This window comes from Eschscholzia californica, unplaced genomic scaffold, assembly GCF_041429995.1.
Source record: "Eschscholzia californica isolate CP2 unplaced genomic scaffold, dmEscCali1.0.p SCAF_4, whole genome shotgun sequence".
Lineage (NCBI taxonomy): Eukaryota > Viridiplantae > Streptophyta > Magnoliopsida > Ranunculales > Papaveraceae > Eschscholzia > Eschscholzia californica.
Genome location: NW_028238461.1, coordinates 3,354,128 through 3,378,432, shown reverse-complemented (window position 1 = coordinate 3,378,432; position 24,305 = coordinate 3,354,128). Strand labels below are relative to the sequence as shown.

At 36.7% G+C, this 24,305-nt stretch overlaps 2 protein-coding genes across 3 annotated transcripts; both read right to left on the bottom strand.

Annotated features, from left to right (window-relative positions):
- Window positions 1–983: 983 nt before the first annotated feature.
- Window positions 984–11,193, bottom strand: INO80 (DNA helicase INO80-like protein). Of its 2 annotated transcripts, none has more exons than XM_086637501.1 (22): window positions 10,767–11,193; window positions 10,502–10,589; window positions 9,446–10,311; window positions 9,168–9,368; window positions 8,946–9,056; window positions 8,138–8,565; window positions 7,958–8,066; window positions 7,783–7,863; window positions 7,528–7,700; window positions 6,957–7,082; window positions 6,405–6,566; window positions 6,274–6,331; window positions 5,482–5,712; window positions 5,151–5,297; window positions 4,477–5,022; window positions 4,138–4,395; window positions 3,943–4,050; window positions 3,638–3,732; window positions 3,353–3,509; window positions 2,976–3,173; window positions 2,665–2,820; window positions 984–1,894 (listed from the first exon to the last, which is right to left on the bottom strand). In XM_086637501.1, exons 1-22 carry the CDS (start codon window positions 10,824–10,826, stop codon window positions 1,559–1,561), a joined length of 4,695 nt encoding a protein of 1,564 aa, XP_086493627.1. In that variant the 5' UTR covers window positions 10,827–11,193; the 3' UTR covers window positions 984–1,558. The 2 variants fall into 2 exon arrangements, with proteins under 2 accessions (XP_086493627.1, XP_086493628.1); XM_086637502.1 differs by having other exon boundaries at window positions 10,511–10,589; window positions 10,767–11,172.
- Window positions 11,194–15,775: 4,582 nt separating this feature from the next.
- On the bottom strand, window positions 15,776–22,641 carry LOC147541625 (putative calcium-transporting ATPase 11, plasma membrane-type). The gene is made up of 7 exons (XM_086634203.1): window positions 22,288–22,641; window positions 20,301–20,355; window positions 18,268–20,207; window positions 18,016–18,174; window positions 17,736–17,907; window positions 16,935–17,233; window positions 15,776–16,238 (listed from the first exon to the last, which is right to left on the bottom strand). Exons 1-7 carry the CDS (start codon window positions 22,459–22,461, stop codon window positions 15,924–15,926), a joined length of 3,114 nt encoding a protein of 1,037 aa, XP_086490329.1. The 5' UTR covers window positions 22,462–22,641; the 3' UTR covers window positions 15,776–15,923.
- Between the last annotated feature and the right edge of the window lie 1,664 nt (window positions 22,642–24,305).

Sequence of the window (24,305 nt, the reverse complement as noted above, 5' to 3'; positions counted from 1 at the left end):
AAAATCAACAACGTTACTGCCTAATAATATAATTCCCATTCGGGCATAAACGAAATAGGCTATAATAGGTTAACCCGAGGCAATAATAAATTATCTTTTGAATAAGGTTGTTACACCCGTAACAATACTAAACTATGAAACATAAGAATCACCTGCTCAAAAGACATACAAGATCTCATGAATACTCGGTTTAAGTTTTTCTTGTAATGAAAGCAGTGTTATTCTTGAAAAACAAAAACTACATGACGATACCTATAGAAGGTATCAATCTGATAGATTGCATTACAAGTCGACACAAGCTGTCAATTACAAGTCGACACAAGCTGTCAATTACAAGTCGACACAAGCTGTCAATACCTATAGAAGGTATCAATCTAATCAAATAGTGTCCTCTGTTACCCGTCAATAGACAATTACCGACGCCATGTGTTATGCATAATTAGTGTCTTTCCAACCCTTAGATTACAACATCGGTATTCATCTTGCCGGTGAAGAACTTGTCAAAATTCTTGTCAAAGTTGCTCTCAGTTATCTGTCGGTAGTACAGTTACTAACCCCACATGTTCTTGCGCATCAGTAGTATCTCTCCAACCCTTGGAGTACAACGTCGGTGCCCATCTTACCAACGCAAAACTTATCATTAATAACTGGAACAAGTAATGAACTCAAAACCCAACTCCAAAATCTTCTTTTTCTGCTCGGGAGGTTCTAGAGATAGAGAGAAAGACAGGGTTACCAGAGGGAGAGATTAAGAAATAGAAACCCTAGCCAAGTATATACTGTTTTTAATCGGGCGAGGGGAGAGAGGGGAGAGAGGGAGCCGCTGACCCAAAAGTGAGTTAGGAGAAGTGAGTGTGACTAACCGTGAGTATCTCAGGTGAAAACAGAAAGTGATTTTTAGGGAAAAAAAGATGAAGGAAAAAAAAATACAAAATAATCATCCCTAGAGATGAGCTGGAGTGCTGGACTACTATAAACCTTCGTTTCCGTCAGAATGCTAACCACATTAACGATTTCATATAACAAGATTTACCATAGTAAAAGATAGTATCTAATATAACCATGACAACCTTCTCTGATCAGTGCTTGTACATGCAAGATGACACTAAGGTTGTAAATCAGGACAACTCTTCCTCAAGCTGTGGGTGCAGATTCAAATGGATACCCATTAAATGAATGGCACCCAAAATGGTCTTTCGGGGGACACTTTCACAAAAGACTTTCAATAGGAAACTTGGCCTAGAGATGATCATCTTGAACAATTAAAGCTTTACCTAAAATGGGGAGATGCAGAAGAATGCTGGTTAACAAATAGTACAGTTATTTACATTGTTGGATGAAGGTTCTCTCCCTGCTACTACGCTTTCATTTTTACCCTGGTCAAGTCGTCCTCAGACTCAAGAACCGGCTTTTATCGAAAGCTTTTACTTCTCCCCAAGGCACTATACATTTAATCATGGCTGATATGCTTCGAGTAGCATTTACTTTCAGTGCTTTTACATGGTTACTTGGTCAACTCTAGATTGTTTGGATCTGCAAAAATCAAGTGCTGCCTCTTTTATCTTGTTGGAGAGCCATTGATAGGTAAAGTTTCTTCTTCTTCTGCTCTGATAAAACCATCGGAACCATGGTCATTTATATATGGGTTATTAGGAATGTGAGCAACTATGCTGGCTGCAGGAAATGCAGGTTCAAGGTTCTCATTTACACTTCTCTTCGGCTTTTTTGGTTTTTTCAACTTTGGCTGCTGAGGATGTGTACTCTCAAGAGGATCCTCAAACCCAGAGTCAATTGCTTTATGTTCAGTCATCCGAATAGAAGAATCTGTTTTTAGGGTTGCTTTTTGAGAAAGTCTGGGCCTCGGAGCCGATTGTTTATCTGAGTTTGCCTTCCTCTGCAATAAAAATTGGTTAAGTAAACTAATCAGATCTGCAATATTATTGGAAAATTAAGAATTTCAAATCTTTCCAGGAATTGAATTACACAGACCTACATTACAAATCAAAACATTCTTTTAATGTTTAAACCATACAAATATCTCATCAGAGCCTGTCCCACTTGTTTTACTTGCCAGGGAGTAGAGAAAGCAACGTGATAATACTGCTCTGTCGTAGTTAGTTATCTATTACACCCCTACTTTTGAGTAAATGTTACGACAACACAGAACTCCATTCATAAGATTCAATAATTGCTAACTTCACTTGATCCAGATCACACAGAATTACAAATAGTTTTACTACTATACTTCACAATACAGATATTATTATGCAACCGGAACCACACGTCAAGTACTTATATTAGTACAAAATTTTGTATTAGTGATCATGGATTGTATTGCATTGGTTGGCTTCTCTCTACAGAAACTTCTTCAACTAAATGATTTTTTTTAAGAACTTCAACTTAGTGTAATCAATGAAGATATGTGTCTTAGTGTTTAATTATAAATAGGAAGTTAACATCACTTCCCACTTGAATGGGAAGCCCCAAACTGCACTAACCACATCTATCAGATGATCAGAATTTAAGTAATAGACTAAGACAATTTTAGAGTATGAGGCAAGAACCAGACCGAAAGAAATCAGTTTTGCTCAGCTGAGAGATCTAAACCTCCTAACCAGGATCAACTGAAAGAACACAAAATTCTGAATCAGACATTTAAAATACCTTTTTATTTTCAGTCGGGCCACTCTCGAGCTGTGGAACTGATTCAGGTACAGCGCCAGTTGTTGAAATGTTCGCGAGATCATCTAAGGATGCCTCTCCTTCAGCATCTATGCGTATGCCTTTTGTTCCAGGTTTCTTTTTCTGTCGATCCTTACCCTAGTTTAGAACAAATATAAACAAAACTATAAATATTGTGCATTAAGTGATTAAAAATGGTTTGCATGTATATAGTTGTGGACAGAAAGACACACAAACAAGGTATCCAGTCAGGTAAACAAGGTATGCAGTTAGGTAAGTGATGAAAAAAAAACCTGCATTGGAATCCCTCTAAATTTTTGCTCCAACTGGGCATCATCAAATAGTAAGGAAACCACATCCTCAGGAGCCAGGAGATCCCCCTGAACATGACCACCTGTCATGACCAGCTGCTGCACAGTATTTTTCTGACTGGCCCTTTGCAGGATCTTCTCTTCAACTGTCTCCTTACAAATTAATCTGTACACAGTAACCTGCACAGTTTCAAATGCGAAAACATGAATGGCAAGATAAGATTTTCCTGATTCAGTTGAGAAATTTGGGGACCTCTTAAGGACAACGAACTCTAACAGTAAAAGCGCACGAGAACTCTTTGGAAAATATTTAATACTCATAAACGTTATAGCTCATTAAGAATCGAGGAAGTACTAACATCCTTTGTCTGACCCAGCCGATGGGCTCTGTCCATTGCTTGTAGATCCAAGGTTGGATTCCAATCACTTTCATAGAAGATTACAGTGTCAGCAGCAGTCAAATTAATACCCAGTCCTCCAGCCCTTGTACTGAGTAAGAAAACAAAGATGTCGTTCCTATTGAAAAGATAAAATAGTTGTTAGTCATCACCGAGTAATTGCTAGCACGGCTTCACCGTAGACAGTAACAAAACGTACTCAAGTTGAATCTGTTCAAAATGCATTTGTAATAATAAAATTCATACCGACGCTGGAAGTCTCTGACCATGTCACGCCGATCCATTATGGTGGACGATCCGTCAAGCCGAAGATATTTATATTTCCTATAATTCATGTAATCCTGCAAGGATAAATTGATTATTTTATTAAACTCTTTGAAGAAAATTGTCATACTTGCTACATGAGTAACATGACAAAGAAGGAAAAAAGCTTGTTGTACGAAAGATCTCTTTCCAGTGTTGTCAAGTTCTCACCAGAAAATCAAAGATGCATATCTTATTTGCTATACTTTGACTTGAGCAACAAAAACAAGCTCAGGAAACAAAATTACCTCAAGAATATTCAACATTTTTGTCATTTGGGCAAACAAAAGTATGCGGTGATTTCCAGCACGCAAGCGTTTCAACAATATATCCAGAGTTTGGAGCTTCCCTGAGTCCTACACAGACATATCAATTTTCAACTTACGCAGTGATTATCCAAAAAAATAGAACAAAATCAAAATGGAAACCAGATAGAGAATTACTGTAAGCATCTTTGCGGTATCAAAGTTTTGCAGGGGCGGAGAAGACCCAAAAATCTTATAGGTAAGCTGAAGAATCGGTTGAGTGACTGGTAACTCAGAATCTATTTCTTGAATCAAATGATGAGGAGGTTTCGGCTCTCTAGGTCCATTAAAATTGGATGTGCGTGAGAACCCAAAAAACATCTTCTTAAGCCAAGGGTGGTGTAGTTCTTCAAGTATGTTATAAGCAAAGTTTCTATTTGAGCAGTGAGCAGTAATCTGTCCAACCAAATAGAGTTAATGCAAGTAATGAAAAACCTGAAATATGTATACAACGTTTTAAAGTTAGAAAGAACTTACTGGTGGAGCCCTAGTTTTCGGGATAAAAGCATATGTTGAATGAAGGAGTCTAGTGTTGGCTATAAGCCTGTTTTGATGAGAGACAACTAGTGCCTCGTACAAGTCATCTGCAGTACACTCAGCAAGTTTGCGTCTAAGTAAATTTGACTCTGACCTTGATGGCACCAGTAACATTCTTGTAACAGCTCTCACCTTCTGTTCCTCCAGACCATTACACTGAAAATCATCATTCTTATCTTCCATGATGGAGTCCAAACTTTCATCTACAAAACGTCGGTATATGGAAAACAATAGCCTCTCCATCAAACTGCCTTTTGCCAGGAAAGCAACTTCCTCCATGGACAAGTTTATCAAATGGCTAAACCCAAATGTTTCCCCATGAAAAGAGAACCTATCCGAAGTATATGAGCGTGCAGATCTAAGAATATTCATTGGAGAGAATATATCAAAATGCTTCTGGAACAGTTCTCTTTGTATACAATGCCCAAATGCTGAGGTAGGCATGTCCAAGCTCCTGATGACTTCTTCATATACCAGCTTTGGTATCTTATGTGATACACAATTCACGAGTGGCGTGAAAAAACGCGTTAGATTCCAATAGTACATAAAAGGAAAAAATGTAAGATTTATAAGTACAAATGAACATAAGAGAGAAAAAAAAGAAGAATAAGTACCATGTATGTAATAGGATTTTGACCACCTGCATAGTGCACATCCTCCAACTCCCCAAACGGAGGGGGCAAAAGAGAGTTTGCAATATCCCCAAAGTACAAATAAGTATTTCCTTCATTACGCTCAAACAATTCTGGATGATTGCAGACCTACCATTCGTACAAAAACATTATCTAAAATCATAATTAATAAGTAAAAAAACTGAATATGAAAGAGATGATCCTAATAACAAATCAGGAAGGATAGAGGTCTTATCATCTACAAGTTCCTATTTAAGAAATTGACCAATAACGGTGCCACCTAATCACCTAACTCATAAGATAAACGGCATACCTTTCTCAGTTGGATGACAATATTCATTAAGTTCATAATTTTTTTCTCGTTCAGATGTCCACGGTTGCTATCAAACAACTCGGCAAGAGATATCTTGTTCTTTATAGCTTGATAAAAGGCTTGCTGTCGAGTACTTAACTTGCAATGAACTGTGACTTCCTTCTTCCCTGTCATCTCAGTAATTACATCCTTTTTTACTCGCCGCAACATAAAAGGCTTGAGAACTGCATGCTGCAGTAGTATAATCCACCAACATAAATGAATAAACGATCTTTCCAAGGATAATTAAGTAAATATCTTGAACAGTGATACAAAGGTTTATTGGACATTCAGGTGAGGAATAACATTAAAAGTGGTACTACAAGAAAGAAAATAGTGTCTTCAAGCAACAACTTTTACATTCCAATATAATACTTGCAGGCCATAAATGGTCACTGAAATGTATTTCAAAATTGTGTAAGAGGTCAGTTCCGAAGTATAGGGAACAATATGTTTAATGGGTATCAACCGAGCAATGTTGACCTACCGATAAAGAGAAGAAAAAAACTATTATGCTTTAAGTTCTATATGAAACTGCAAAGCATATAACACGTTGGCTTTTCGGATGATCTGTTCTTAGTTAGCTGTTGAGGTCCCGGGGCCGTATCCAAAGACAATTAAATAACACAGGATATAAGAAAATCTCAGTAACCTAATTATATTACATTTTATTTGAAAATGGTTTAGAATGGTTTAAGCCAAGATTTCTTCAGCTAGACTGCCCTTGAATCAATAGATCCTTACTACACTCACCAGTCGATTAAGCTGGTGCTCGTTTAAAGTTCCACCGTGTTCTGCGTGGTTCTCAATTCTGATATCATAAAGGAAGAGTTGATTAGCGAAGGACTTAACAATAAATAACATAATTAAAAACATGCACATACCCTTTTGAAAACCACTCATTGAACTGATCATGGCTATCAAACAAAGTGGGCATAATGAAATGCAGAAGGGCCCACAACTCTGCCATGTTATTCTGTACAGGTGTCCCAGTAAGAAGCAACCGATTTCTACAGTTAAAGCTCAGCAGTGTCTTCCACCTTATACTGTAAAACCAACATTCAGCCAAGGATGATAAATATATGTGACAGAAGAGTAGAAGACTAACTGTTCAAAAACATTTAACAGTAGACCTTCCAGAACTAGTTTAACTACTATATATTAATCTAGTATTATCCGCAAACATGGACCTATATCAAATATTTATCAATTAATCAAAAATTCCTGGATAAACATGAACATTAAAACCTAAAATTCAATGAAAGAGCAAAAGAAAATCAAGAAGAACGAGAAAAAGTTGAAACAGTAGGAGTTGGATAAAAAGGAAGTGTAAATTATATTTTTTTTCACTTACGAAAAAACCAGCTTATCGAGAAATGCATATTCACAGAAAGTATAATCTGATAAAGGTAAATACTGGAAACGGAACAAAATACCTGTTGGAACTTTTAATTGCCTGTGCTTCGTCTAATACCATATACTGCCATTTCACACGTCGAAAATACTTCTCATCAGAGACTAACAACTGGTAGCTAGTAATGAGTATGTGGAATCCAGCCTCTCTGTCAAAAATAATACCAAGGGTGTACTCAAACTCTTTATTAACCGTATAAGATATGGTAAGATAGTTCAGAATCCTATCAGTGATGTAACATCATAGGAACCAACAAGACAATACTTGTCACAATGGAGCTCTCCGCAATACTTATAAATGTTATACTGAACCTCAAATTTTCTCAGCTCTACTTAGCAATTCTCAGGAAGTAGTAAATGACCCCCCACAAATAAAAAATTTAGCCTTTGGTACATAATTTTTTTTTTTAAACTTTAAATTAATATTGGATTTAACATTACTAAACATTAGTAGTTTTTGTTCTGTAAGCTAATGTTCTAACTTGAATAGAGAACAAAGAAATATTATTATTATTTTAACAAACAAAAGCAAATTTTTGCATAATGTGCTTCTAAGGTATAGTTAAGTCAAAAAAATGTTGTTCAGGCAATTACCTTCTATAGAGACGCTTTGGGTTGATGTTTTTCCTAAGAACCGTTCTTTCTTGAAGCCCACCCCAGTATGGAAGTGTTTTCAAGTCAGGGCAGAATCGACTAATTTCATCAGCCCAGTTGTTCAAGACAGAAGCAGGGGCAACAACAAGGAAGGGTCCCCAAATATTTTTCTCCTACACATTTCAGATGATTTAAGCTAAAAAGAAAGATACAAACAACTATATCAGCATTGTAAACTAAGGGACAATCGATCACCTCAGCTAAATGGGCCAAGAATGCCATCGCTTGGATTGTCTTTCCTAAGCCCATCTCATCTGCGAGTATACCATTCAAACCCTGGTAACAATAAAGCGAACTTCCCATGTTTACTCTAAAGAACAAAATAAGTAATTTAAACCAAGTTGAGTATGACAAGGGTGTCAAACATTACCTGCTCATAACAATTAACCAACCACTGAAGTCCCTTCAGCTGGTACTCTTTCAGAGAACCTTTAAAGAGCTCTGGTGTCTGAACTGATGAAGTGACTGGCATAGTCGAGCTGAAAAGGAAAGGTAAAGTTAACAACATCAATTAAACAAATTCTTAAATTATAAAGCAAACCAAACTCACGGATTCAACAGGTCTATGCTACTAGATCCTGCAATTGCTGCATCATTTGCTAGTGCATCAGGCTCGGCAGCTTGACGCAATTTTGAACATTCATTGTCAAATGCGTCAGTTATCATTTTTTGCTGTGAAACTGCTTGCTGGGCAGCTCTGAGAGCCTCCTTTTTTAATTTAACCTCTTCAGGATCTTCTTCCTCTTTCACAGTAACATCTGAAGAACTAAGTGGCACTTCCAGAGCATTTGATTCTTCGCCTGCAGGCAAAGTTTCAGAAGGTTGCGAGTTTGACTTGTTCTGCATGAAATGACTGAAAAGCTCTGTTTGTGACAGTAAAAAATTTAGCCTCTGTTGTTGTCTCTTTGCTTCCCGGAGCTCCTGTTCGCGCTTCAGAGCTTCTGCAGCTTCTTTCTCCTCTTTCTTCCTGATTTCAGCCTGCGGTAAGATGGGTAAGGTCCCAGAGAACCAAGGGTATTCTGTTTTAGTATCCGAAATTAAATGCATTTGACATTTGAGTTTAACTAATGTACAAGTTCATATTACAGATTATGAAGAACTTAAGACGTTATGCTGAAAATGGGTAAAGCAATGTGAACCTTCCACTACATGTTTAAATCAGTAGGGCAATAATGATACTTAAATGTTTCATTTTAAATTTCAAATTGCAGTTATGTGTGTAATTATGCTATATGACTCCATTCTTTCACTAAAGAAATGGAAACAGGTAACAAAAGATAAATATCTTTTCACATCGACAGTCAATCAGTCATTTCATGTTATGTCTGCTGTGAACATCAAAAGAAATAGATTTCTACCTGTTCCTTATCAATTTTTTTCCAGAAAACCAGCATATCTCTAGCCAGTTTCCTAGTACGAATATTTGCTTGCCTCGCCACTTTGACTGATCTATGAACTTTCAGCCTGACCTGGCAAGAAAAACAAACTAAGTGTAAATATAATGACATAATCACTTACGAAAAACAGAAGTAACTCCAATATTATGAAAAGTAAGATGCAAAAGATTAAACTATGCATGCCTCTTTTTGACAGGTTTCGGCAACTCTCTTGGCATCCATCAGTTGTTTTCTATGAAAATTGCAGAAATTTTTTTGATGTCTTGGGATATCTCTTCTTGCAATAGTCACCCAAAACTTCCCAACCTTCTCCATCTCCTCTCTCTCAATGTAGGCAGCATCTTTCTTAATTTTTGGCTTCTTAGGTAGTCTGCGTTCAATTATCTGAATCCAAGAACCAAACCAGCTATAGAAAACCACAAGTTTCTGCAATCAAACCAAAAATCAAATAGGATACTGACCTCATATGTGTCGCCTTTCTCCAAAACCTTCACATAATACATCTGTAAGTTACCCGCTTCAGAAATAATGGACCTTCTTATAGATCCAGCTGCATCGTCTGGAATTGAAGAAGAATCCAATCCAGTGTCGCACACTTGGAGGGTGAATTTTTGAACTGACTTAGAGGACGATAACGCCTTTAATTTAGCCTGAAGTGATTTATATTGCGGGTGTGGGTCACCCATTCCTGCTCGGCCACCAGACACAAACCTTTTATCATTAGCCATCATGGCACCCAAGGATCCTAAATCCAGGGTACCCCTTAAGTAATAGTCTTCCACCCGAACATCTGAGAAGCTAGGCAGCTTTAAAGATGCAGCAAGCTTATCATAAGTGGGAGGGATCCTATATGTGATGCCCTCACCAATATCAAGATAAGCATTGTCATTGGAGGAAGGAAACCTATCAACAGCGTATTCTGGAGTAAAATCAGAATCGAAATAGTTCTCCGACTTAAGAGGATTAATATCAGCAGTATACTTCAGTGGAGTTTCCATCTCATGTAACACTCTCTCTGAACTACCCAATTTTCTAGATTTGGAACCCAGATTACGATTTTGAACTGGCATCTCTGCTCGAGTAGAATTAGGTCCTGAAGACTCTTTAAACCTCATTCCTCTGTATTTCTTAATGTGCTCCCCAAGCAAAGAACGATACCAGTCTTCCGAAATGTGTGTTCCATAGTTGCCACTACCATCATCCTCAGCGTTACTGTCAGTGTCTCTCTTGGAAGACGAATTCGAACCAGCCTCTCCCTCTATAAGACGGCGCTTATTGTTCTTCTTTGTTGAAATTCCATTACTGCGGTCCACCATAGCTCTACGACCTATTAAATAACACAATTTTCATCAAATCTTACAGGAAAAAATAAGGTACAACACAGCAAAAGAGTACAAAAACTATACAAAGGCAATGTGCTAACAATCTAAAACCCAAATTGGTAATGTGTAGTAATGGTGTTTTCTACTAGAAATCAATAACAAAACTACTAAAAGAAAACAGAGAAATGTGACTACCTTGGTTACCTCTGCTCTCATCCTGACTACTATTCTCATAATTATCAAAATCATCATCTTGTTGGGGAAGTTGAAAGTTCATCAGAGGCTACAATAAAAGCACACAACACCAAAATCAACTTAATTCTTAATAAATTAACTAAAAATTCAAACTTTAACCGAAACCCTAATTGAATTTTAAAGAAAACAAAATTCTCATCTGAAACAACTTGATCAAGCCAATACCTAATCCTAACAAATACAATAACAAACCCATGTTACTAACCTCAAGATTGAACAAATTTGAATAATTCAGTCCTTCTTTTGAGTTTCGTTTATACTCCATGAATTAGGAGCTACGAGAAAGGAATCCTAATTCTAACCCTAGGTGGTGCCGAAGAGGAAGCAAATAAGAGAAGAACCAGAATATGTTGGTGAATTCTGAGTAACAGTTCGAGGAGAGAGAATTGAGAAAGATGAGATGCAAAATAGCATTTTTTTTTAACCCTAGGGTTTCAATAAAGGAGTAAGAAGAGAGAGGAAGACGAGGGAGAGGTAGAGAAGGATTGAGGAGAGAGAGACGGTAACCAGGGAAAAATGGAGTATGCTAATGTGCGCCGTTAAGTTAACGTTTGTTAACGTGTGCTACGTTGTGGTTCTCTCTTCTCTGGTTCTGTATCTTTGCGTTCCTCGGAATATCATTCTAAACATTTAGGGTTATGTCCCTAGAGGCCCCCTGACAAGCTTCCCGCGAAGCCCCCTGCTTTATCAAAAATACCGAGAAGACCCTTTTTTTCCCCTTACTGTTAAAGGTCCGTTACTCTCTCTCCTCCATCTCATCACCTCTCTCCACCACGTCATCTATCACGCCACATCATCATCTTCTCAAATAGGTCGCCGACCGGTCAAAAATTTCGACGACCTTCATACTTAATTTTTTTTTCTCTCTCTCCACCTCACCTCTATCTTCTCCAACGAAGGGCGTCGGCCGCAAAAATTTCCGGTCGGCGACCTTCGAACTAAATAAAGAATAAAAAAATTCTCTCATCTCTCTTTCTCTCTAAAGACTCCGGCAAAGGGGTTCCCCTTCGTCGGAGGCAGGTCTGTTCTTTACAAATCTGTTCAAGAACGGAACAGATCTGTTCTTGAACTGGTCCGTTCGTATACCTCCGGCGAAGGGAAACCCCTTCGCTCGGAGTGTTTAGAGAGAGAGAGAGATGAGAGAAATTTTTATTTTTATGTTCGAAGGTCGCCGGCGAAGAGAGAGGTGAGGTGGAGAGAGAGAAAAAAAAATATATTTTTTTAAGTATGAAGGTCGACGGAATTTTTGACCGGTCGGCGACCTATTTGAGAAGATGATGATGTGGCGTGATAGATGACGTGGTGGAGAGAGGTGATGAGATGGAGGAGAGATAGTAACGAACCTTTAACGGGAACGGAAAAAGGGAACCTTCTCGGTATTTTCAATAAAGTAGGGGGATTCGTGGGAAGCTGGTCACAAAGTAGGGGGCCTCTAGAAAAATAACCCAAACATTTACCATCTTCAAAATTTTATTTGAAGTTAATGTTGTAAATTGTAAATATTGTTCATATTTTTTAACATCGTTAAACGAAATTGGGTGTCCAGTCCGATTTCCTTTGTTTTTTTTTTTCAAAAACACAAATTAGGCCCTCCTTTTAGGCGCCATATAAAGTTTGGAAATAGGCTTGAAGGACAATTCTAAGCTTTGCAATCTGGTTTGCACTGCTTTGCAATCTTGTTTGTCTTGCAAAGTTTTGCAATGACTTTGCAATCTGGTTTGTAGAGCTTTGCAATCTGGTTTGCAGAACTTTGTAATCCCGTTTCACTACTTTGCAATTTGGTTTCCCTTGCAATGACTTGCAATTCTTTGCACAAACTTTGCAATCTGGTTTTCAGAGCTTTGCAAACTGGTTTGCACTGGTTTGCAATCTGATTTGCAATAAGGTCAGTTTCATTTTTTTTCCTATATTAGATAATTTGCAGAATTGTCATAAGGAGTTGAAGCCTATCAAAAGTTGATAAATCTTTTTTAACCAAATGCCAACTTTTTTAGAGAGTTTCGGCCAAATTTCCTCACTGTTAATACATCACAAGAAGCTCTTAATATATCTTTGACACTCAATACACAAACTTCTAAGATTTTTAACTTGCAAAATAGGAAAAAATTATTGTTGATATCTTTAACATTAGTTGTATAAACTTCTAAGATTTTTAACTTAAAAATAGAAAAAGTTGTTAATATCTTTGACATTTACTGTACAGACTTTTAAGATTTTCAACTTAAAAATTAAAAAAAATTTGTTTATATCTTTTGACACTCGCTACACACACTTTTAAGATTATTAACTTAAAAAAGAAAAGAAAATTTTTATCACATACTTATATTTCATTTTTGGTAAACATTAATAGTCATTTATATAGTATCTAGAAGATCACAACTTGTGAACTCTATATATATCTTCATCCTCACAATCGATCTTCCATGCTCAATAAAATTACATTTCTTTATCTTCACTGTCGTACTCAAACTTCCAAAGTTCAACAAAATTTATTTCTTCTTTTTCTCTGTAGAGCTGGAGCTCTTTTGGCTACAACTCCGAGAAGGCCAAAGTATCAACCGTCAGAATGTTGAAATTAAAAAAATTGTTAATGAGGAGTCACGTCAAGTGACGTTTTCAAACGTCGAGCTGGTGTTTTAAGAAAGCCGACAAGCTCTCTCTTAATTTTAGTTTTATAAAAACACCACCTTGACGTTTGGAGAACGCTTGGCGTTTGAGAAACGTCACCTGTCGGGATTCCTCATTAACGATTCTCTCAATTTCAATTTTTTGTCGGCCTATACTTGGTCTTCAAGGTATTGTAGACAAAAAATGCTCTAGCTCTATAGGTGAAAGAAGAAAGAAATGGACCTTGGCATAACCTGGAAGTTTTGAGTGTGCCGGTGAAGATTATATAAAGGGACGGTTCCTATTTATGTACATGTCGTTGCAAAACCACCATAGATATTATGGAACTTTCAAAAATGGAGAAAGTGTAAGATACTCTCAGTTCTGGAAATTATTCGATCTCCAAAGATGTTTATTAACGTTCCCTAACACCTATCTCATGTTTGAATAAGTTAGTAATTTTTTTTCAAGAAAAAATGGTGGAGGCACGTTTCAGACTGGTTGTAGTCCGAATTTGGATATAATAATTTGTTCGACCACTCGTTTCTGTTAACAAAAATCGGTAGAGTTGAAATGATTATTGAACCCAAAGGATGTCTTATTCCTTTTAGGGGTTATGGGCTTATGTGCAAAATAAAACCCAAATAGAGTTTTGGGTCCAATAAAAAAAAAGGATTGTTAGTCCTTGTTTCTGGTAAATATCGTCTACTCTTTAGAAATCTTTATATTTCTTCTTATTAGTTCTAACTCATCTTCTCTACCCACCATAAATTCCCAGTGATTTTTTACTTTTTGTCGTTCATCTTATTAGTTCTAACCAGGGAAAAATGGGGTATGCTAACTTGTGCAGTTAAGTTAACGTGTGCTACGTTGTGGTTCTCTCTTCTCTGGGAAAAAGAAAGAAAATTTCCTATGATGATTTTAGAGAAATATTTTTTTAGATTTTGAAAAAAAAATTAAATTATATCACATTGTGTTGGTTAAAAGATTGATAGTTTTATCAAATTTTATATTTTTCAGGTTTTATTAGTATAATTACTTATCTATTAATTTTATATTGTAACTGAAGCATTTGTAGTATGTTTGTCTTTCTTATGCGAATGAAACCTTACTATTTCCTTGGAATTACAGTTTTTCAAGCCCAAAATTCACCAAACGAAAAATTTAGAATCTTAATTTAATAAAGCGAAAATAAGAAAATAGAATCTCACATTCAACTTAAATATATAAAACTAACTAAATTTTTCGTGAGATATAGTGGAAAAGGATATATGAAGACGTGAAGATAAACAAGTCTAAAAGAATAGCTAAACGACCAAATAATAGAGAACGAGAAAAAAGATGATCAGAAAAATTAATGTATTTTAATATTTTATTTTGGCCAGCGCTTTGAGGAAATTAAAATAGTTTCCGGGATACAAATTTTTGAGTGAAAACAAAAACTTTTTTTTTCTTCCAAACACTTATTATTTTCAGCTTCTTTCATCTTCTTCTTCTCACACTTACACCATGAACTCCGGCGACCTTCATCATAAATTTCGGCGAGACCCTACAACACTTCTTCTTTCTCACTTTTCCATATCTTCTCTCTCTCCTCTCTCTCCTCTCTCTCATCTCTCTCTATATCTCTGGCGAAGGGGAGGAACCCCTTCGCCGGAACCCTAGTTTCCAGACAAAACCGATCTGATTTCGTTTGGAAACCAGACGACCAGATGAGATCTGGTCTCATCTTGAACCAGACGAGACCAGATCTCGTTTGGTCGTCTGGAAACCAGAAATCCGGCGAAGGGGTTCCTCCCCTTCGCCGGATTTAGAGAGGGACAAAAGATAGCGAGAAGAAAAAGAGAAAAGGGGAGAAGGAAGAGAGATAGAAGAGAGAAGAGAGAGAAGAGAGAGACAAGAGAATGAAGAGATAAGAAGTCGCCGGCTGTCGTCGAGCTTCCGGCCGGCGACGTTTTGCCGGCAACGCTTATGGTGTGTTTGGTTTATGTTTTTTTAGATTTTCACTATTTTCCCCAAAAACTATTTTGATTTCCCCAAAGCGCTGGCCTTTATTTAAGAGAGATATATTATTATGAACAAATTTGATTAAAGGTAAAAAATTTCCAAGCGAGAGGTGGGTGGCAGTTTTTCGTGGAAAATTAAGAATATTTGGAAAATGTTATTCCCTCTTTAAAACACCAGTCAAACCCATCAAAATTTAATTTTTAGAAAAAAAAATATCTTTTTTCTGTGGGAAGTTCCTTCTCTTTCACGGAACAGTCGAAGAGAAGAAATTTTTAGAAAAAAATCTGGAAAAACAACATTAAGAGTCGTTGACAATGACAGTTTATCATCAACCGGTGAGGAGAAGATATTGTGGTGGAAGAGGGTTGGGGAAAACAAAAAAAAAAATTCTTGATCTTGGTGAAAGTGTACATACTTGGAACCCGAACAGTTGTTGAAGGGCTTTATCGTATCCTAAAAGCATGATTTCTTACCTGCTCCGTACTCGTAGTTTATACCAGAAGAAGATAGCTAACTATTGTCTAAAAGAATTGACATTCTCGAGCTTTAAAAAGCGTAGTGATCAGCATAGTTTTTATCCGATCTTCCGTTTCAGCAAAATTTCTCAACATGATTTACCCATAAATTTATAGAAAGATAATTTGAAGACTAAATCACTGTTAAACCTCATCATTCCTTACAACTCAAAATTATATCAAATTGTCAAAAAAATAAATGAAATTTGAAGTATAGAAGTATCTTTATTTATCTAAACTTGATCTTCACCACTAGGGAGTGATAGGTAACCATCATAATGTGTGTTGGCTGCTTCATTCCTAGCTTGTTCCACAGGGATGCACTTCAAAATAACAGCAACTATCATGCTTACTGCTCCAATCAATATACTTAGTAACCATAGATACCCACTTAGAGGCACAGTACTTGCAAAAGTTCCAAGAAACTCGACGATTATGATTTGAAAGATTACCGTAGACGCCATGACACCGATAAAGACCCAACTCTGGAACATTCCTCGGAAAATATTTATCTTTTCCATTTCACGGCTATTGATTTCGTTGAATACCTGTCATAAGACGTATAAAGAAGAGTTGTTGATGTTAAATAAAAGTTTCATTTGCAACATTTAGTTCCACTTTGTTTAGGTAGACCTTCCAAACCTAGGTTCCAACATAATACCTTGTGTTACATAGAAGCTACATTGTCTAGATAGGCTTAGATAACGTTGGTCTTCTTAATGTTTGAATTTGATTAGCCCTGAATCTGACTTGCCCGGGTTTGAGTCTTAACTTGTTTTGTTTGGCCAGGGACATAATAACCATTTAAGGTTATATCCAGTGACTCAAATGGACCCAAAATTCAGTTCAGCAATTCAAATGAGTTGGATAAAAAAACAAACATTTTGAAATTTGATACGAGTCGAGTGAGAGTAATTTTTAAGATATGATGTTGAAAAAACAAACATTGTGTCTAGATTGGTCAGTTGAAACCTAAGGGTGATGTACCATGTGGAAGTAGACCAGTTGGTCCCAATGGTGCCAAAATTGAGAACATTCTGGTTGCTATTAAGACCAGAGAGTTACATCAATTGATCACTATCCTAGTACAACTTCATGTATTATCTTGAGATTTAGCTCGAAAATTCTAAATCATGGGAGGTGGGACTTTTGCTTCTTAGTATTTATCATTTTCTTACATGTTAAAACTAAATCTAGTGATATAGTACCAGGAAAGAAATACATTAAGGTAAGGACCATCATACCTGGCAAAACACGAAAGTGTTGAAAATGAAAGTATTGAGAACCAGAGTACCATCTGAACCACTAATATTAAGGAGTCGTTTCCCGTCAAATTGAAGAACGCCGAGTACGATCAACTGGTAAATACTCTGACCGATGATATTCCTCCACATTGTCTTGGTGATAAAATTCACTCCCCTTCCAACTGGAGGTCTTTTCATTAGACCATCAGTAGGAGGTTCTGTTGCTAAGGCTAATGCACCAAGAGTGTCCATTATCATATTCACCCATAGTAATTGTACAGCAGTTAGAGGAGCAGATCCTGCAAGTATAGGAAAAAAAAGAGAAAATGAGAATAGCTATCACAATCTGCAATCTAAGCAGTTGGGATTAGCCGATCCATCCGAGTAACTCGGAGTGACTAGATTAGGCTCGGAGTTAGCCCATTTTATCCCCACCCAAGCCCTCAAGTTAGTCGTTACGTTTTAGAGTTTGAGTTTTGTTATATACAATTTATATTGTTAAGTTTGTAGTCATCCAATTCAAAATCAATTGGCTGAGTGGAGAGGACCTAGACATTATATTCTTGGTTGTTAGATCGCCCTTCTCCCATGTGGGATTATTCTCACCAATATATATATTTACGCACATACATAAGAGTTAACGAAAACTCAGACAAAACTCAGCCAAGTTTCTTTAGTCGGAACTCTCTCAAGCTAGTCTCATATTGGTTGGTGATCCCCACCCCCAACGGTTTAGTCTGCAATGTGGGAACATGTTTATACATAGACTATAAAGGGAAGATGATCATAAAAAATGTTCACCTGATACGCATGCCGAAACAAAGTTTATCATAAGAGCAACAACGTTAACGGTCAATTGGAACTGCACAAACTTCTGGATGTTTATATAAACTGAACGACCCCATTTTGCCACATTCACGATTGTCTTAAAATTGTCATCTAATATGATGATATCAGCGTTCTCTTTCGCAACCTATAGAAAGAAAACTAACAGATCAATTTCCACAGGCAAATAAAAATTAGTGATCAGAAAGACTAATGAAAGATGACAAATAAAAAGTGAAAAAAGAATAATACAAACCTCAGTCCCTGCTATGCCCATTGCTAGCCCAATATCGGCTTCATGTAAAGCTGGGGCATCATTTGTACCGTCACCAGTCACAGCAACAACTTCCTCAAACGTTTTCCTCAACTGAGTCACCAATTTGTGTTTGTCCATAGGCAAAGATCGAGCCATAACCTACAAAAAATATGGTTTTATCTATTTAATTTCAACTTATTGTATTCTATTAGTAATGGTAGATTAATGCTAAATATAAAGTGAATCTTGGACCTGAATCTTTGGTATCAAATCCTTCATTTCTTGAGGACTCTTGTTACGAAAATCTGCACCTTCTATAGCCAAACCATCATCAGTTAATATCCCACATTCTCTAGCTATGGCTTTCGCTGTATTAATATTGTCACCAGTAACCATTCTCACGGTAATACCAGCTGCTAAACAAGTTTGAACAGCATCTTTCACTCCGGGTCGTAATGGATCTTTGATTCCAACAACTGCAATCAGGGTATACCCCTCTTCAGGAAATACAACTTTTGTTGGTTTCTTGTCGATATCCTTATAAGCCAAACAAAGGGTTCTCAAAGCTACATTTGCAAAACTATCGATGGCCTCTGTTATCTTCATTCTCTGTTCTTCTGATAATACTGTAGGTTCGCCATTACTATCAACAATCTTGTCACACATTTTCAGTATAATTTCTGATGCTCCTTTACAAAATGCCCTGAAACTACCGGTCGGAAGAGCCACAATCACAGACATCCTCTTCTTTACTGAATTAAAAGGCTCAACTTTAACTATCTTAGATTCACGGTGTTGTTTGTCAAAATCTTCCCCCAAAAGTAAACCAAATTCTAACAATGCGGATTCAGTAGGGGTACCCAAAATGGAAACTTTTCCATCTTTGTCTTTCACTATCTCAGAACTAGTATTCTGAAATATCGAGTGCAAAAGAATGTTGAGAACTTCTTGTTGGAGCATTGATTTTAACTTCTCTGCACTTTGGTTACCTTTTATCATTTCAGTTTTGTTATCGATCCATATTCTCTCCACTACCATATGATTAGTTGTAAGTGTTCCTGTTTTGTCTGTGCAAATACAAGTAGCAGACCCCATTGTTTCACATGCTGAAAGATGTCTCACAAGTGCTCTATCGTTCATCAGTTTCTTCATCGCGAAGGCAAGACTCAATGTTACAGCCAAAGGGAGCCCTTCTGGAACAGCAACAACAATTATAGTTACTGCAATTGCGAAATAGTCCAAAATCTTCAAAGCATCGTTTGTAGACCAATTAGAGAAGTTATTATTGACTATCTTCTCCACCAAAAGTCTTCCCATAAGAACTAAAAATGTCAGAATAGCAAACACCAAGCCAATCTTTCCGATAATGGTGGCAACACCATTAAGCTTCACTTGTAATGGTGTCTCATCCTCACCTACTTCGTTCAATGTTTCCATTAACTGACCCCATTCAGTCTTCATTCCAACTGAAGTTACTATCATTTTAGCAGACCCATCTTGCACTTTAGTCCCTGAGAAAAGAAAAGGCTTCCCTTCATAAACATTAACTGGTTCAGACTCACCAGACAACCCAGACTCATCAATCAACAAACTGTAACCAGAAATAAAGAGTCCATCTGCTGGGACTTTGTCTCCGATTGAGAGATGAACAATATCTCCAACCACTAGATCATAAATTGAAACTTTTTGTCTAAATCCATCTCTACTTATCTGAACCATAATCTTCTTCTTTTCCTTATCTAAGTCTTTGAATTGCAAAGATTGTTTGTAGTCACTCACTGCAGTAACCATGACCACCAAGATAATACTAAGTATAATTCCTAATCCATCATATGTACCCTTCGGCCACCCTTCTGTGGCCAATCCAACTCCTATAGAAACCACAGCACAAACCATTAGGATAATAAGAGTCAAGTCTTGAAATGCTTCCCATACAAATGTCAAGAAGCATCTAGACGGTTTCTCCACAAATCGGTTGCAGCCGTAAATGTTCTGCCTAACGGGTACTTCTGCTTCAGTTATACCGTTATTGAGTGAGACACATACTTTTCTAGCGATGCCATCAATTCCACCATGAAGCTTCAAACTTTTGGAGTCATGGCCACGAACAATGGATGCCAACTCGCTAGGGTCAATGCCGAAACCAGCCTGTCTAGCCTCGTCTGAGAGCTTGTATTCAACTCTTTTACCCGCTAATTAACAACAAGAAAATGCAACCATAACTTAATCTGGTCTAGTTAAAGACAATGAAAGAAGTCAAATAGTGAATAAGTTAGAGATCAGACCATCAATGAATTGGAGAGCTGCTTTCTGGACATATAGAGCAACTCGTATCTTTTCCTATAGAGAAAGAAATGTAAAATTTTAATTCCACGGTTGGTACACTATGTGAAGAGATAAGTGTCTTAAAATGTAACCTGGTTGGTGCCCATCCAGAGCTGAATATTCATCATATTAATAGGCTTCCTCATCTAATATATGAACTATAATGCCAAAAAAAACAAATTGTGGATGTATCGTCGACTTCAGAGAAGTTTGCTCAAATGATTTGGAAGTGATGTGGGAAGATACAAGAATGTCTTGCTGAATGTATCTCTTATATAGAACTCTACAGCTAAAAGTCTCCCTCTAAATTTAGTCTCTTGTATATTACCCGATTCAATTGAATATTTATTAATTAGAAACACAACCAATTCACATTCAAAATGATATTTGTATCTTAATCTCATATCTAAAATTTCTGATAATGTCTAAAAAAAACAAATTCGAATGAAACTTCGAAGTTTTTTCAATCCATTGACGACAACCAAACTAATTGATACGTTAAAAATGAATTATATGGGTATCCATGGTCAATTAAGACTCATAGGATCATGATTTAAGTATATTGACTCTAACTCATGGGTTCAATATAAGATAATATCCACGAAAGGACAAGTATTCTTGTGGTCATCAGAAATAAATGAGAGCCAGTTTCTTGAGGTCGTGAGTAGCAATCACAAGAAAAAAAAAAATGGTATAGAAAATTAGTTGAAGTTGACAAACAAACAGATATGTTACCATGTTCCATCACCATATTAAATGACCAAATGATGGGGCAGCTTATATGTACGTACCAGCTAGTTTATTTTATTTGGTCACAATAATTGAAACGAGCCATCAAGAAATAGAAGTCCGGACAAAATAAAGTTACCAATGCAATCAAAATGGACAAAACTCACCAAACATATCGATTAGATTCTAAAAATTATATAGACATGATGTGAATGAGTGTCCTTAAGTGAACTTATCTTAAAGCAAGCCCAGTATAATTTAAGATGTTATATGTTTCACTTCTTATTTTTTTTACTTAAAAGATGACTAAATTTTTACTGAAATTTCTATCGACCCGTTTGCATCAACACTTAAAGATGAGTAAATTTTTAGTAATTTTTTTACTGAAAGTTCATGTACCTTTGATTTTAAATTGTTAAGATTTTCAAAAAACAATTGATAAAAGTACGTGATCAAGAAGATGACACGTCAAGTTCTGAGTTAAACTATGGACTTTTCATTTTAATACGAGTAAACTAGGAAAGCTACATATACAAATGGATATGGTTATATATGCTAAAATGTATGAAAGCTAAGTGGATGGGGACATGGGGAGTTGCTGAATTGTAAAACTGGGACAAAATCCTATTGTACTTATTTGAATATAGGAAAACCCTTGGTGGTATAGAAGTTTCCAAGAAGATAATATATCCTTCCTAGTTGCAAAATCTAGGTCAGCTGCTGTGTTTCGTGTTCTTCGAAGTACAATTCTACTTGATCCAGTCAAGGAAAGAAACCACAAGAGAGCTAAACCAAATTGAAGGATCGGATTAAAGTCAAACTGTGCTCAATTCAGGAAGACTTTTGACTTTCATGAAAAGTCCGTGCCTTCTACCTTGGAAAGAAGTTTTGAATTCGAATAAACAGAAAACCTAGATTGGAAAGAAGTTTCGTGAATTGAAATCGTGAAAATAGCAAAGAAATCATCAACAGTGGACACAATTGAAGATTTCTTGAACAATATTTTTTTTTTTTACAAAGTTCGTGAATTAAAAGGCTCGCGAACTGAAATCGATCAATTTCAATTAGAAATAACAAAAGAGATCTTCAAAGATCAATCTAAAAGATATTACGAATAAAAATGAAGCTCACAACTAGAGATTTTCAATTGTTTTGTAGAGAGAGAGAGAGAGAGAGAGAGAGAGAGAGAGAGAGATGAATATGAATATAGATAAGAACCTGGATATTGAGTTTTTTCTGATGAGCTTCGTTTCGCTTGACTAGATCTGCAACCATTCGAAATCTTCGTCGAGGATTCTTCACAATTCGAACAGCAGATCTCCATCTTCTTAAAGCTTCTTGTGATGGATTTTTAGGTTCTACTTCAAAATTCTCCCTCAAATACTTCTCCATTCTTAATTTCTCTGAGAAAATCAATTTCTCTTTTGCTTTTCCTAATCTCCTTATTGAATCGATTCGAGATAAGCTAGGGCTTTTTTTATCTCTCTCTCTCTCTCTTCTACGAGTTCATGGAGTAATATTTTTCAGTTAGCGTTAATGGCGGGAATGAAAGAATGAAAGTTTGAGGAAGGAACGGAAAATACGAGATTTATAAGAATTTTAATCCGCGGGGACGGCTACACGCACCCAAAAGTTGATGTAAGCACCCGGGGATGGGATTGACTAAGGTCATTCTACTTTGACCCCAAACATCTATTGGCACCCGGACAACGATTGATCCGCCCGAAACCCAAAGCAGGGCTTTAAACTCTGGTTAGTTCGAGAGGTTTCACACTGATTCAGTCTGAGGCCTTGCTTTGGGTTTCCGATTGGTCGGTCGGAAATCTTAGGCAAGGTCTCGGACTTATGCGATGTCGAAGCAGTCTTAGAATAAGATTCTCAAGAGTATTTTCAATTGTGATTTTGAAGCAAAGTTCTTTCTCTCTTTAACTTCTCAGTATAATTTAAGGTTGGTTTGGAATTAAAGTTCCTCTCTTGATAGTTTTATTATTTTTCTCTCTCTTAAGCAAAGTTCTTTATCTCTTTCTAAAATAACCGTGCGGACTGGGGGCCTCCCTAGTAGTTATGCAGTCTGTTCTGGATGCTAACAGACACCCGACGTCAATATACCCAATAAACTACTTGGACTAATCTGCATGTTACTATACAATACTCTAACTTTGCTTGCTAACTCTATTAGAAAATATTACAATGTAAACAATTGCTGAAGCGCGGTTTTAAAGATGCCCCTTTAAAGTGTTATTAGCGCACTTTGACCCCACTTACAAGTGACATTAACTTTTTTTTTTTTTTGATGAAGAAGTGACATTAACTTATTAAGTGAAAAATCAAACAGCCTAAAATGCCGGCCCACACTTATTAAGTGAAAATCACTTAATAAGTGCAAAAATCAAACGCCCTCTAACACATTACAACATGAAAGTCAAATCTTCACTGAAAATGCATCTTCACACGCGAAATCATGTTTCATGTTGCACTCCCTTGTTATGCCTAATTCGTTTTTTGTTGAAATTTATTGTCATTAATCTGGCTTTGCACAATTCATATTTGGTGATAGACAAGAAAGTCTACAACGAGTAGACAATGTAAATTTAAATTAGTTTCCATATCTCAAAGTCTTCATGCAACGTCAGGAATATTGTTTATACGTTATATAGTCGTCTCATGTCACTTTGTGAAGCTTCATACTACGTTATGAAATTTGTACACGAACGAAAGACAGTTATGACAAAATTTTATGGGAAGAGAGAGTCAGAAAACATTACATTTATGAACATATGAGTATATACCCTAATATATTTCGGAGAAGAACATGATAAAACAAATATATATTGATCTTCCTAATCAAATATTTCAATTTAATGCGATGAATCAAGCTCAAGTAATCTTTTAGGAGGGGGGGGGGGGGGGGGGGGGTCTCCCTTCGTCACTATCTTCATTTGATTTTCCAAATGAGAGAGAGAGAGAGAACCTCTTCACAGTAACAAGAAAAGGGGGAGAGAGAGAGCGAAGGAGATACATAAGGAAGAACCCTTTCACAAATACAAGAAAAGGGGGAGAGAGAGTGGGTGAAGGAGATATGGAAAGAAAGGAGATAAACGGTGGTCGGAGGTGGTCAGATGAGAGGTGGAAGAAGACCTTTGCCAGCGTGAAGAACAGTTGATAGTGGAAATTTGGGGAAACAATTTTTTCGCCACATTTTTTACATGATAAACCTCTGATTTATTATCGAAGTT

Excerpts from the sequence above, each read along its gene's own strand:
- INO80 (XM_086637501.1), bottom strand. The coding sequence starts at position 10,826 with ATGGAGTATAAACGAAACTCAAAAGAAGGACTGAATTATTCAAATTTG. Across the intron at positions 7,864-7,957 it reads TGGTTAATTGTTATGAGCAG|GGTTTGAATGGTATACTCGC; the intron begins GTAATGTTTGAC and ends TATTGTTACCAG. Across the intron at positions 5,713-6,273 it reads AGCACCAGCTTAATCGACTG|CATGCAGTTCTCAAGCCTTT; the intron begins GTGAGTGTAGTA and ends ATACTACTGCAG.
- LOC147541625 (XM_086634203.1), bottom strand. The coding sequence starts at position 22,461 with ATGGAGAAGTATTTGAGGGAGAATTTTGAAGTAGAACCTAAAAATCCA. Across the intron at positions 20,356-22,287 it reads AGAAAAAACTCAATATCCAG|GAAAAGATACGAGTTGCTCT; the intron begins GTTCTTATCTAT and ends CTTTCTCTATAG. Across the intron at positions 17,234-17,735 it reads TGTTTCGGCATGCGTATCAG|GATCTGCTCCTCTAACTGCT; the intron begins GTGAACATTTTT and ends CTATACTTGCAG.